Genomic DNA, 13,392 nt, shown 5'->3' with positions numbered 1-13,392 from the left:
TTCCAAATGACAGAAGTTTAGTACCTTTCCTAAAGAATTTAATTTCATTCTGATTTTTAAATTTGAGATTAACAGCCTAAGAATTACGTACATGTAGAATGACTGAAAAATAAATAATTCAAAGAAAGTCACTGAGTTTTAACTTTATGCAGAATACTCTACAGCAAGTAAGCCTCCTCAGTCTAGGATTTATCACAATGCTAAGCAACAATCATTGTGGGAAAAATTATTCACAAAACTCTGTGGCTTCATAGGCCATCTGCCCACTAACCGCACAGGAGAGGGAAAGAACTTGCTATGCTGTTATAACCTAACGCAGTTGCCATCACTGGTGTCAAGCTTGCTTTCTCCCGTACCCACAGAAGTAGAAAGGTGAGAGACCCCAAGCTGCATGCCGAGGGCACCACGTGTCTCCAGGCCAGCCAGTGTGCCTTGCTTCTGCCCGAGGTGAGTGTGGGAGCAGAGGCCAGTGGCCCTGGTGTTTGGTTCTTCCTTAAGTCTGTCTGCCTTTCTGTCCCTCCCTCCTTCCTATTAACTGACCAACATTTAGATACCCATTATGTGCCAAGCACTTTGCCAGGCTCTGGGTCACACTTATTAAGGGACACCTAGAAAGGATGGCAGAATATCCTGCCAAGTTTAGGTCTCCTGAGCTTTTATTTTTCTACATTTAAATAATGTAAAAGGTTACTATATTATCTAAATGCACAGAGAATTCTCTAACTAGCGAATGTTCATAGTGGGCTTTACCTGAACATTTGCTATAAAGGATCTGGAAGAAGTTTTCAGTTCAGCACTGAATTTTAGAAGAATAATGTGTGAGTGAAATGAAGTTGGAAATATAATCTGAATTGTAAGGTTTTTTTGATTAGGTAATACCTTGGGGAAAAAAAGGGGGCGCTACAAATAGCCTCTAAAGACTTGTGGCATTATACTACTCTATTCAAGCAAGACTATAGGTAAACAGAAAGTATCCCCACGGTGCCTGGCACCAGTTTCAACATAGCAGCTGTTGAATTAGATGCATGAGTTATGGAAGGATTTCATAGACTCTGTAATAATGTTGGTATATCTTAGGTATAAGCCAAGCAAGTCTTAGAGAATAATGAAAATGATCCAGTGGATATAATGGCTTGCTTTCTCAATTTTCATTTCATTAGGGCCAAGAAGGACCATATTATGTTATGAATTCCTTAAAGATATGGCAGGGCCCCTGCCTTTTAATAAATATTTGAAAATTATAACCTTGTTCAAATCTCTAAATACTCTGTGAGGAAATGGCCAAAAAAAAGAAAGTAAATCCATTTTCATGGATGGTAGAATCAGGATGTTTCCAGAACCAGCACTGTGAAAGAACATTGGGATAAATTCTCGGGAGAAGATGATGTTTTCTGTAACGAACTGCTCAGGTGCTGTTGTGGTGAGACTTCCAACCCAAGTCGGCCGTGGATGTGGGTGCACGCTGGTCTGACTCTTCTCCCTTCTCTGCAGGGAACAGGGGGCTCTTTCAGCATTGACAGTGAGGAGTATGAAGCGATGCCTGTGGAGGTGAAGCTGCTCCCCAGGAAGCTGCAGTTCTTCTGTGACCCCAGGAAGAGGGAACAGGGGCTGCAGAGCACAGCCCAGTGAGCCGGTGGGAGACGGGTGCTCCGAGGCTGTACGTCAGGCTACCAGCGGGACCAAAAGGGAACAGGTGCCTCAGCTGTCCCAGCAGTGCTGTCAGAGGATCCCAAGGGCATTTTCGTGGCAAGTACCCCTCTGCCTTCCTCCAGCAGCGCTTCCCAAGGTATACTCTGCCACTGCTTGACAGTCAGCTTCCGCATGCTTTTATTTTGGTGTTAACAGTCAACCCTCCTACATACTGATTTTCCTCAGGCTGGTTCAAGTAGTTCTCACATTCATTGGATGGAGAAGAGCTTTCTTTTGTTTTCTCCCCAAGTGCAACCACAGTGGAGAGCAGGCTCCTGAGATTGTCTATGCTCCCCCGTTCCTGCTCTGTTAAACCGTCCAGGAATTCCAGGGACAGTGCCACCCTTCCCATTTCTAGGCTCCTCCAGGGGTGGAGCTCTGGTTCTTTTTAGTTTTCGTTTGAGTTCTGTCCTCAATCCAGAAACATGTGAGGTGGTTTCCCTCTTCAGCCATGGCTAAGATACCATAAAATGCTAGTTTTTATTTTTTTACAGTATTGCTTCTTAAATGTTGGTTTGCATGAGAACCACATGGGGTGCATGTTGAAAACTCATTTACTTGGGGCCTACCCCAAACCTGGTAACTCACTTTGGGGATGGGCCTTAAAAACTGGCCACTCTTCCTAGGAGATTCTATAAGTGGTCCCTCAACCTTACTTGGAGAAAGTGTTTTACAGCAGTCATCCATAAACTATTCTGCTCATGTACCCCCAAAGTATTTTGAAAAATCATGTATTTCCTCACACATCTATGTTGAAACCTAAAATAGCTGCCAAAGTATGTACTTTCTGGTGTCACGTAAATATTATTTTAAAATAACTGTTACATCACTCTATCCAGTGTAATTTAAATACCATACCAATTTGACAGCCTTTGTTCATATATAAAAATAAATGAACTTGCCCTTTAGTAGAAAATTTTAAATGGGCTTTTCTCCTTGTGTATTTCCATGCCACATTCAGCAAAGAATCATAATGTGATGTATTTTATGCTTGACATTTTTTTAGTTCTTGCTTTAAGTCGTATCTAAATATAGAACAAATGTTATCGTAATTATTGGTGAAAATATTAACATGATTTTTTGATCATTAAAAATTAACATTTATTAGAATAGTCTTGGATAAAGGAACTAATTAGGATAAATATATGAATGCTGTTTCATTTATCGATATAAGCACATAAATAAGTAGATGGGAATAGAAAGAATTATTCTAACAGTGTCATGCAGTTCTTTGAACTCCTTTGGAGTTCCATGGCAAAAACCACAGTACTCTATCATCAAAATATTATTAATGATCAACTTGATTAGATCCTCCTTTAGTTTGCTGAAAGCAGAGAATTAAAAACCACCTGATTTGCTAAGGCTTTGTTATCTAGTCATTAGCATCATTTACTTTTAACACTACCTTTGACATTTTCCTTTGTTTAGTGCCCTTGAGGTTCTTATATTCCAGTGGGCAGTGCACCTTAGGAGGATGGATGAGACCCAAGAAGGAAAACTGAAGGAAGGAGGAAGTGGGCTAGTAGAGCTGGCAGGCCTGGGCTGTAGGCTTACTCAGGCAGATCCATTTCAAGACAAAGTATATGCACCACACCCACAGAGTAAAGACCAGTGCTTTAATGCAGTGGTCCCCAACCTTTTTGGGACCAGTGGTGGAGCTCAGGTGGTAACACAAGTGATGGGGAGCTGCCGTAAATACAGATGAAGCTTCTTCCTGCTGTGCGGCCCATCCTAACAGGCCATGGACTGGGCTACAGCCCAGAGGTTGGGGACCAGAGCTTTAATGGATTATAGAGCAGCTAGGAAAAGTCCTTGAATGAAGATCACAAAAGATAAGCCTTTCTTATTTAGTTCTATATCCTTCAGGGTGGTGTTAAAGGCTCTGCTTTTAGCAAAACAGTAACAGGTGGGTCCAAACATCAGCCTAAAGCTCACCCACCCCATACCACCCACAGAGGGGATGTAATGGTGTAAAAAAACAAGTTTGTACATTAACTTCTTCCTTAAAAGGCTACCAGTGTGTGTGTTAGCCAATGATTGTAATCATAATGGTACGTATGCTTATGGAAGGATATTTAATTCTCATTAAGAATCTTATTCATTTTTCAATATAAATATGCCTTGCTTCAAATTTTTGAAGACAGGCTATGTCCTGTGAAGGCTTGGTTTCCTCACTGTCAATTGCTTTGCTCTTTGTCCTGTCCTTCCATTAAATGCCCGCATAACAGACAGCCAACACTGGAATGCTGAGCTGTCCAGAGGAGAACCTGGGTCCCCCCTCCTCCTGTTTCATTTCACTCAAATGTAAAGATTATTAAAAATATAGTAGATGGTTTCTACAAGCTACAGTTTAACATAAAGTTTCCCTTTGCCCCATAGCTGATTTGCATGTACAGTTATAATTACTGTCAGTTCTCACAACAGCCCTAGGAAGTAGGTGCAGGTTGAGCATCACTAATCCGAAAATCCAAAATCTGAAATGTTTTAAGCACTGACACGACACTCAAAGGAAATGTCCATCAGAGTATTTCAGATTTATAACACAAAGGATCCCAGATCCAAAAATATTTGAAATCCATAATGCTTCTAGTCCCAAGCATGTTGAATAAGGGATATGCAAACTGTAATATTTTATGGTCACGTAGCTCAGAAAGTAGGAACCTGGCTTTGAACAAGGCCGTTTGATTCCAGAGCCACCAGTGTCAGCAATTTATACTAATTTTAAATAAATAAGTACTGTAACTCCCGAAAACATTAAAAATGAAATTATAGTTTAGAATACACAAACACACACGTACACCAATACATAATGTCTGAAACTAAATTTTGACGACAGATTTGTGAAACGAAAGGGGTTCAGTCTCTGTGAGGTGGTTCTACAAGTTTCCTGATGTGACTGAGGGTACAGAGTCCTGGCTCTTCTGGGTGGTGTAGTTACTCCCAACTTTGGTTCCCGTTACCTGGATGAAGTCTGTCCAGACCACGGCCTCCAGAAGGGCAGGCAGGAGCGCCCCGGTGTCCTCTGTCCTCACTAAGCGCTCCCGGGGTGGGCCGCCGTTCCTTCCTACCACAAACCACACTTCTTGAACTAGGCAAAGGAGTGCAGCACACACGTTCATGTTAAAGTGTGAACTTTAATTGTAAAAATCATTTTCTGTAAATATAGTTATATCAACCTTTCTGCACACAACTTGGTTCAGATATATACAGATATGATATACATACATGTTTTTTTGTACCACAGAACAAAATCAAATTCAAGAAACATATACTCTTAGCTTCACGGTTAACCCCAACTTTGTTTAGGCCTTTAAAATTATCACCACCAAAACAAAGAGAGCACAACATACCTGTATGCAGTAGTAGTCAGGGCAAAATTTATGAACTATGTTTCATAATATGAGGTAAAGACTTGAAACAAAAATAGATTCAGTTTCTCTTATTGCTATAACTCTTATGCTGGGGTATTAGTCAAAATAAGGTTTTTACATTTAAGGCGACAGGGAGGCTATGCTGATCCTAACTCAGAAAAAATAGGAAAACAGTTCTTCCAAGGCTACAACTATTTTGTTTTTAGGAAAGGTTTATTTCTCAGACCTTTAAAAAAAATGTAGTCAATAAGCTTAGGGTAAATAAAGGAAATTCATTTTGCTTTTCCTCTGCTCTCTACCCCTGAAGTCTCCCATCCAGGCTGGCTGTTCCAAAGCACAGATCTCTACCATCCTTCACTCAGAGACTTGGGGCCATGCCAGACCCAAGCTTTTTTTTCCCTACCACTACCGTAAAAATTTTTTATATACTTTATCTTTGCTTAATTTACTCAAAGGAAGGAGTTTTCACTCTAATGCTAATTAAATATATTTGCAACCGTCTCACTTAGTCAGCCCTGTGTGGGCGTTTCATTTCGTGGATCATCTCTGGCTAATTTATGACACCCTGCCTTACCCCTACATTCCCCAAGTGTCCTTACCAAGCAAAGTCAATTTATTAGTCTAAATTAGCATCCTACAGCAAACATAAGCAATTCACACCTACTTTACTATAATTAAATAAACTTTCTCAGTTTAGGTCATATTAGTTCTAAAAGCCTGTGCTATGGCGAAATTCTAGAATAAATTCTAAAAAGATGACAGCAAGGCTTTATTTCTACATCATCATTTTTCATCCAAGTGCCCCTAAATTTCAGCTCCAAAAATGAATTAAAGTGCTAGTTATAAAACTACCTCCTACTCCCACCTCTCTCCAGTTGACTAAGAGACATAATAATCAGAACGATCACATTTACCCCCTTTTATACTAGAGTTTTACTTAAGGTTGGTGTTTGTATGTTCATCTCCTAAAGAGTGCTGTCAGGATTTCACAGCTCAATCTCCTTGTTCACTCTGTGAAATACTGACACGGTAAAACTTCTATGGGGTCTCAGCTGCTACCAAATTACAAAGCTGCCCATTTCTTCCAGGATTATAGTTTGAAATTTCCCTCCATTTCAGTATCTGCATACTCAGTTCATCACATAGTAATATTGATATAAAAATAAACTCCCATTTCTTATAAGAAAACATTAACTTAATTCACAGTTAGCCTTTTCCCACAATACACAACACTCCAGTGGCTCCTGGGAACAGAGGTATATTAGTAATAAAAATGGAATATTAAAAATCCATGCCTTGGGAGTAAAAGGAGCCCTTAACTCCTCCTCTCCCCCTACCTGAATGGGAAAAGGGTTTTCCTGACATGAGAAGGGCTAGGGCGGGGCTGGGCCTGCCGAGGTAAGCCTTTGCCTCTGCAGGATTCTCGCCTCAGGGTACAAATGAGGAACAGGGTACAACTGAGGAACTGGACACGTCACAGATTCCAAGCCCACTAGCCTGGGACTTAACAGGGAGATAAGCCCACGCCTGGCACGTTCATCCCCATATTAATTTTCTTGCCTACTTTAGTACTGTCATAATACTAAGACAAGTTCACTGTCAAGCTGATTATCATAATTTCACTCATCCGTCCCCTCCATCCCATCCTTTAGCTCTCCAAGGATGACCTACACTGGGACTGCAGAAAACATCGCAGTCCATTCCCTGGGCTGTGCAGTTTCAAAGGGGAAAAAAATGGCCCTGGGGCCCCTACCTCTTCTGGGAGGGTCAATGTCCCACCACTAGAAGGTTAATTCATTACTGCCCTTTACAAAAGGTTCCCTGCAGTTCTCAGTTTAAAGGTAATTTCATCTTTGTATTGTGTTTGAAGGGCTTTCAGTGTATCAAGATAGACAGCAAATTCATCCTCACAGCCACCAGAACAAAAAACAATGATTTATCTTCTAGCTAAAATATCATAGGTAGTTTCATGATAAATGAATCTTCACATGTGACATCTGGGATTATCTATTACCTGTGTGCTACTCTTTAACTTTCCCATCCTGATTTTCACACGAAACAAGTTATAGATACAAATTCCTATGTTAAATTATTTCTATAGCTACATCTCAATGAATTCAGCTTCCCTCCCCTAGCCAGATGGAAGAGATGCCATAATGGATGATGGTAGGGGAGTTAAGTGCCTTCTAACTCATTGGAATCATAATTTCCTGAGGACTGGACAGCCCCAGGTGGGACAGTAACACTGGAATGGATCTACACCCAGCTTGGGGAATGCTTCATGTTTAAAGCCAAGGCTAATTCTAAACAAATTATTTAGCCCATAGTTTTAAGTCTGGTGGGAGATAAGCCCTACCATTTCTGACTCCTTATGGAAAAAGAGTTCTAAGCCAGGAGACAAGTGGACATTTCCCCAAAGGCTGAGTATTACTATCTGCTGAGCCTACAAAACTGAAAACATCTTTAACAGGCCCCTTTGTCATATTTTACGTGGATACCAACCCCAAACCCGGATTCTAGTTCCCATAAGGAATCTGACTTATTCAGGAATGATAGGGCAGCTCTGACATCACAGGTCAGCAAGTATTTACAAGTTAGCACATGGTTCACGGCATGAGGCAAGGCTTACAGCTCCCCAGGAGGACTAAGCAGTACAGGCAGGGAGGGGTGAAGCCCAACAGCAGAGAGGGGCAGGAGCCACCCACACCCCAGTTTCCAACCGTGCTCCAGGAGGTCAATGGTGGTAATGATACCTGCCCCTAAAGGGCCTACAGGTGCAGGACGTTCACCACCTTCTTCCCGAAAAAGCAGATGGTTTCTCAGAAAATATATCAAGAGTGACAGAAAAGCAGGTCCACATGGCTCCTAGCTTCTGCTGTCACTGTGGAGTATCCCTGCCTAGTACCTCACAAAGCTACTGCCCTTGTAGAGAGCCGGCAGCAAACGACGCTGGGTTGTGCCTGCTGACTTCCGACATGGGCAGTAGAGTTTGGTACAGAGCAAACCTTCAAAAGGTGACCTCGAAAGTAACTTCACAACCCAGGCAAGACATACTTGGAGGAGACAACCAGTGACAAAGGTAACCTAAGAGATAACGCATGTGCTGTTCAGTCATGCAGAGTCTGTGCGCAAGATTTCTGGCCCTATGAAGAAGGTGGCAAGGCAGGGAAGGACAGATTCCTTGGGTTCCCTCCTAAAGGGAGAAGTTCTGCTTTGGGGTCAGCTGAGCCCAGGCCCCTGTGACCTAAGACATGGCACTGCCTCCCTGGAACTCTCCCCCTGAGGGTCACCTGTACCCTGGCCCTCTGCGTGACTGTGAGGGTAGACACATGGAGATGCCAGACAGACAGCTGGGTAGAAAACCTTGACGTGAGGAGGAACTCAGAAGTCCTGACTCACCATTCAGAGGAAAATACAGGACCCTCATCTTCACCCTGTTATTCTTACATCAGCACTTCTGAGCTTGGAGTTAAAGTAGCAAGGAGACAGAAGTGTTGCACGCAGAAGGCTCTGGAGCAGAAATGTTTAAAATGGTGTACTTCCAGCAAATGCCCCGATACCAGACAAAAAGGGTCTGCCTGTGTCCCCTGGGAGAAGCAGGCCTTTCCTTCTATCCTACTCCTGCCTCTAACCACTCATCCCCAACTGAGGACACCCTGAGCCTCAGGACCACTAAAACATCACCTGCCCCAAGTTAGGAAGTTCCCCCCAACACTTGAGAGGCAAGTGAGGGTTGCTCATAAAAGGGAAGAACAGGTGAAGCTACAGCTTCTAAATACAGAATTCTTTTCTTTTGTAAGGGTATGTTACTGAAATGATAGCTATTAATAAGCCCACACTACAAAAGAGAAAAATGTATTAGTTGTACGGTTTACATTTCAATGCCCAAACTTATTTATATATTTACATAAAAGATCCTACCTTGATTAATTGATGTCTATTTGCATTTCCACATGTGAATTCCTTCAGTCTTGAATTCCATATCAAGGAACTACAGTGAAAATACTTTCGAATAAAGCAATAAGCCCTAAGAACCTCGTCTTGAGGTGAGACATGCAACTCATCCATTTGAAGGTTATTTGTCTCTGCTGGGCTTGGTCAGACACATGGACGCATCTGTCTGCTCCAATAACATAACCGGGCAGAAAGGTGAAGAGGAAGAAATTGTGACAAAAACCCAGTATCCCAAGTTGAAATTCTCAGTTATGGCGAAAAAGGCCTAAACTCGACTCACAGGAGCTGGCTTTCTGACCAACACATACTAACTGTCTCACTTACGCTGCCATCCTTCCAGGCAGGTAGCAAGAGGACCCAGCCCAGACCAAAACACCTCAGAAGGTGGATAAACTCGCCACCGACACTCGGGTTCCGGACCACTTTCCCAGATGAAGGCACCGTCACATTTTCTAACAATTCTGTTAGGTCTCTGGACCCAATTACCTTAGCCTAAGGAATGCTGCTTCTGCTGAGGAGAAGTCTGTTTGTCAGGGCTCCAAAGTAATAACCAGTCTTGTTACCATCACACTCCAACCTCTGAGTTAAGCAGCTCAGATCTTTTCTGTACTCTGGGATCCAGTAAACCTGTGTTGATCCACAGGCACTGCTGCTAGTGCCTCTAGAGCACTCTCGTCCTCATGAACAAACTTCGAGCTGCTTCTCCATCCTGCTTGAACCTTAACCGCTCTACCTTTTGGGAGCCCAAACTCTATCCTTTAAAAATACCCAAATTACTCCAAGAGGATGTTTAGCCCTTAAAAGAGATTAACTTATATAATGAATTTGCTTGCAAGCTCCAAGGCCAGCATTGGCCCTTAAGGAATTCACCAACCCATCCCAAGAGGAGGGGTTCAGAGAAAGAGGAATATTCCACTGAGTTCCCACCATTAAGTTACTTTGAGAAAGGTTTCAAGGCTTCATTCTATAACTTTAGTTTTCAGCTCACTGATGAGCAACCTCTCCCTGTCATTCTGTCCTTAAGAGATGCTGATATTTGAAGTCAGAAATATCCTTTTGTCCCTCTGTGGTCTTGACTCAAGTGAACAGAGAAGACAGAGTTGCCCGAGTGAACAAGAAAAGAGATTTGATCCCTAGACTACCGACTTCTACAACTGGTAAAAACGTTGACAGGTCATCTGGTCTAGTTTCCACCTTTAGGCAGATGAATATCTAAGGCCACACTGGACAGATGGTTGTCTTATTCTTGAGTATACCGCCTGCTCAGAGTGATACAACTCCTAGGACCAAACCCAAAGGACAAGCAGCTCTAGGAGAAAGTGGCAGATTCCAGTGCCCTACACCAAAGCAGGACACAAACCAAGGGCAGTCTGACCTTACCTCTAGGGAGAAAGGGCAGAAAGGAAATTGCAAAAATTACATTTGTTGGAAAGTATAAACAATATTCCTTTGTGTAAACGTAATAAAAAACGAGGCCCTTTGGGGGGGTCTCGGGTGAACTCCAGGCTGCTGTCACCTCACGTGAGCGGCTCTGCAGCCCTGTGTCACTCTTCCTATGGGCAACATGGGTTGTCAATGACCAACATGACATCGATGCCATAGGCCTCCAGCAGGTCCATGAGAAAGCTCCGGTCTCCCTGGGGGTCCAGACCCATGCCCCGGGCATGCTCTGCTGTCAGAGTTTTGTCTTGACTGGCAGACACCTCCAACAAAGTCTGAAATATCCGGTTGTTTTGTTCTAAGAAAAACCTGAATTTGCAAGAGAAGACACAGGAAAGGGAGAGAAGAAAACAAAAAAGCTCAGCAGATAATCCACACACACAAAACCAAAGCTATACTGTTCTAATATACTTTTTAACAGCTTCAAAAATAAATCAAATGTATCCTTTAAAGGAAGAAAACAGAGTAAAAGTTAAATAATTATTAAAGTGCTATTAAGGTTAGCAAAGAAACCATTTGACATTAATGACTGTATGATTGGAGAAATCTCTGAGCATGCAATGGCCTGGTTGCCAAAAATTCCTTTTCCTGGTAAGAGGGAAGTTACCAGGGTTTAAACACAGCCTCAGGGAGAGGCCCCACACTCTGCTTTCTTCTTTCTGCTTAGTCATAAGGGGAAGAGAAAGTTAGGGGGTGAAATTAAAAAAAAAAAAAAAAACACGAACAAACTTGGTAATGTAGTTCTGAGGCCAACCAAGACTTGAAGTGAGAAACTAAAATTCACCTTCAAAGCCCTGGATAGGTCATTAGAGCTAGTAACAGGAGACAAGCCTTCTCAAGAAAACAAGGGCTTGGAAGAGGTCCTCCAGCCCCTGAGCCACTGCAGACAGCCCCAGACTGACAACGTCCACACAGAAAAGTAGAGATCAGAGGAGCTGAGGCAGGCACAGGGATGTTCTGAAGGTGAAGGTGGAGAAGGAAGGGGAGGCAAGCTGCAGAGCCAACGTCCCTGGGTGTGTGTTCTCCTTGGATTACTCACTTTGGGAGGAGCAGGATTATGCACAGAACAAGACTTACAAGGCTCTGCTTTAGAGTACTGTGTGAACAAATGAGCCACGTGCAGGAAGGTATTTGCTGTCCAGCTAAGCTGTGCCCCTAGAGCTCTCGGGTTCAGCAAAGGGGCCCAGCGCCTAAAGCAGCTCTGGCTACACGGGGTTTCAGAGGCGATGGCACATGCCAAACCTTCATGAGACTATGGCTCTGCTCAAGTCCCAGATACTTTCCACCTAAACAGCATACAGGTATTAGAAAGTCCACTACCAGAATCAAGGTGTTACACCTTCCTAGAAACGCCCACATTAAGTTTCTGACATCAAACCACAAGTGGTGTTTCCCAAGCCTATCCCCAGATGTGGGCCGGAAAGAGGAAACAGGAAGCTGGGGGAGTTGTTTCTGCTTCAGTTACAATTCTGTTCCTGTCACAGAGGGCTATTTCCACTCAGCTGCTCGGAATGAAATCAGTGGTGTGAGGTGTAAAGGCCCTGGCTCCTGCCCACCACTAACAGATCTGAGGGAAAGAGATTTCATTCAAGAGTTAAAATTTCAGATTATCCCATAATACTCAGCACAAGGAATTGCTCTATTGGGAGAAAGCAATGGATGAGAAGTCCCTGAGTCCTAAGGGATAGAAAGAGCTTCTAGGCGGGGAACATCCTGGACATAAAAGCCCAACAAGAAAACCAACGCTGGGACCCCTGCTTCATTCTCTAAGTCCTCTGGGTCCCTCTAATGGCATTTCAGGGCTGAAGGTTGCTCTCAGTGCCCTCTGCAGCAATAAAGCGCATCCCTGGACCTCAGTGGGTGACATGGAAGGGACCCAGTTAGTGTGGACAGGACCCTTGGGGAGGCCCCACAGCCAAGGCCCAAGACTCACAGCACAAACAGGTCCTCTTCACAAGGGTTGTAGTCTTCTTCCACTTCCTGGGAATACAACAACAGCTGCCTGTTGGCAAGGAGACCACCATCAGACTCTGGCACAGCTCCCAGGACCCCAGTCACAGGTGAGGCATCAGCCAGGCACCTGCAATGCGCCGCCATCTCCCAGGGAGCAGCACTGTTCCAAAGGGACAGGAAAGGGATAAACAGGGCTTGGACTCAAAACCCCTAGGGTCCAGGGCCAGTTCTGCCCCTGGTAATCTCAGGCAAGTGATAATCTTTCCTAATTGTCCATCAAATGGGGACGATGATGGTACCATTTATTTCACAGGATCACGGAATTACCAAGAATTACACGCGATAATGCACAAACAAGTTTCCAATACAGTGATCCACACGGTGGAGACACTCATTCAGTGACTGCTGTCAACACGCACACACGGGCAAATCTAAACCCGGTCCTGGGGAGTTTCTGGAAGCTGGCCTAGCTGCCCCTCCCTGGGCCTCACAGATGCCAAAGTCCATCAGAAAGACACCAGCCACGTGCATCTGCTGCCCTCCCGTCAGGGCAACACGCTGGGGACCTGGCCTCTTCCACTGCACGGCTTCCCTTCACTTCCACCTCCCGGGCAGCATCAGACTGGCAGAAATGCATTGGGAGGGATGAGGCGGCAGGACGGGCTTTACAGAGGGACCACCACCACCACCACCCTGGGGCTGTGCTGGGAAGGACAGAGCATCTGGGCCAGCAGAGGCCTCGCCCAGCCCCCAGCTGCTGCTGCTACCTCTGCTCGTTGAGCCGCCGGTATTTCTCCCTGTCCGCACTGTTGATCTTCAGCAGCGGCTGCAGGTGGTCGTGGTGCGTCTTCACATTCTGGTTATCCACGTAGACGTCGTACAGCTCCCGCTTCTCCTCGAATATCTTCTCTGTGGTACCTGTGGAACCCTAGAGGTCAGGGTGGTGGGAACACGCCCGACCCCACCAGGGAAACAAGGAGTCCAG

General features: G+C 44.2%; 2 protein-coding genes across 7 annotated transcripts in view; one reads left to right on the top strand and one right to left on the bottom strand.

Annotated features, from left to right (window-relative positions):
- Positions 1–2,612, top strand: part of AGK (acylglycerol kinase) — a 69,502-nt gene extending 66,890 nt beyond the window's left edge. For all 6 annotated transcript variants that reach the window (XM_045565365.1, XM_045565367.1, XM_045565366.1 and 3 more), the window contains 2 exons: positions 363–447; positions 1,492–2,612. In XM_045565365.1, coding sequence (XP_045421321.1) covers positions 363–447; positions 1,492–1,629 — 223 coding nt within the window. In that variant the 3' untranslated portion in view covers positions 1,630–2,612. The remainder of the gene's footprint in view (positions 1–362; positions 448–1,491) is intronic.
- Positions 2,613–4,803: 2,191 nt separating this feature from the next.
- The window catches only part of DENND11 (DENN domain containing 11), a 37,155-nt gene continuing 28,566 nt past the window's right edge, over positions 4,804–13,392 (bottom strand). Inside the window, exons 7-9 of the mRNA XM_045565363.1 lie at positions 13,175–13,325; positions 12,388–12,456; positions 4,804–10,763 (exon numbers count right to left, since the gene is read on the bottom strand). Coding sequence (XP_045421319.1) covers positions 10,568–10,763; positions 12,388–12,456; positions 13,175–13,325 — 416 coding nt within the window. The 3' untranslated portion in view covers positions 4,804–10,567. The remainder of the gene's footprint in view (positions 10,764–12,387; positions 12,457–13,174; positions 13,326–13,392) is intronic.

This window comes from Lemur catta, chromosome 11 (genome assembly GCF_020740605.2).
Source record: "Lemur catta isolate mLemCat1 chromosome 11, mLemCat1.pri, whole genome shotgun sequence".
NCBI lineage: Eukaryota > Metazoa > Chordata > Mammalia > Primates > Lemuridae > Lemur > Lemur catta.
Note: the sequence above shows the minus strand (reverse complement) of the source record. Positions and strands in the feature narration are given on the sequence as shown.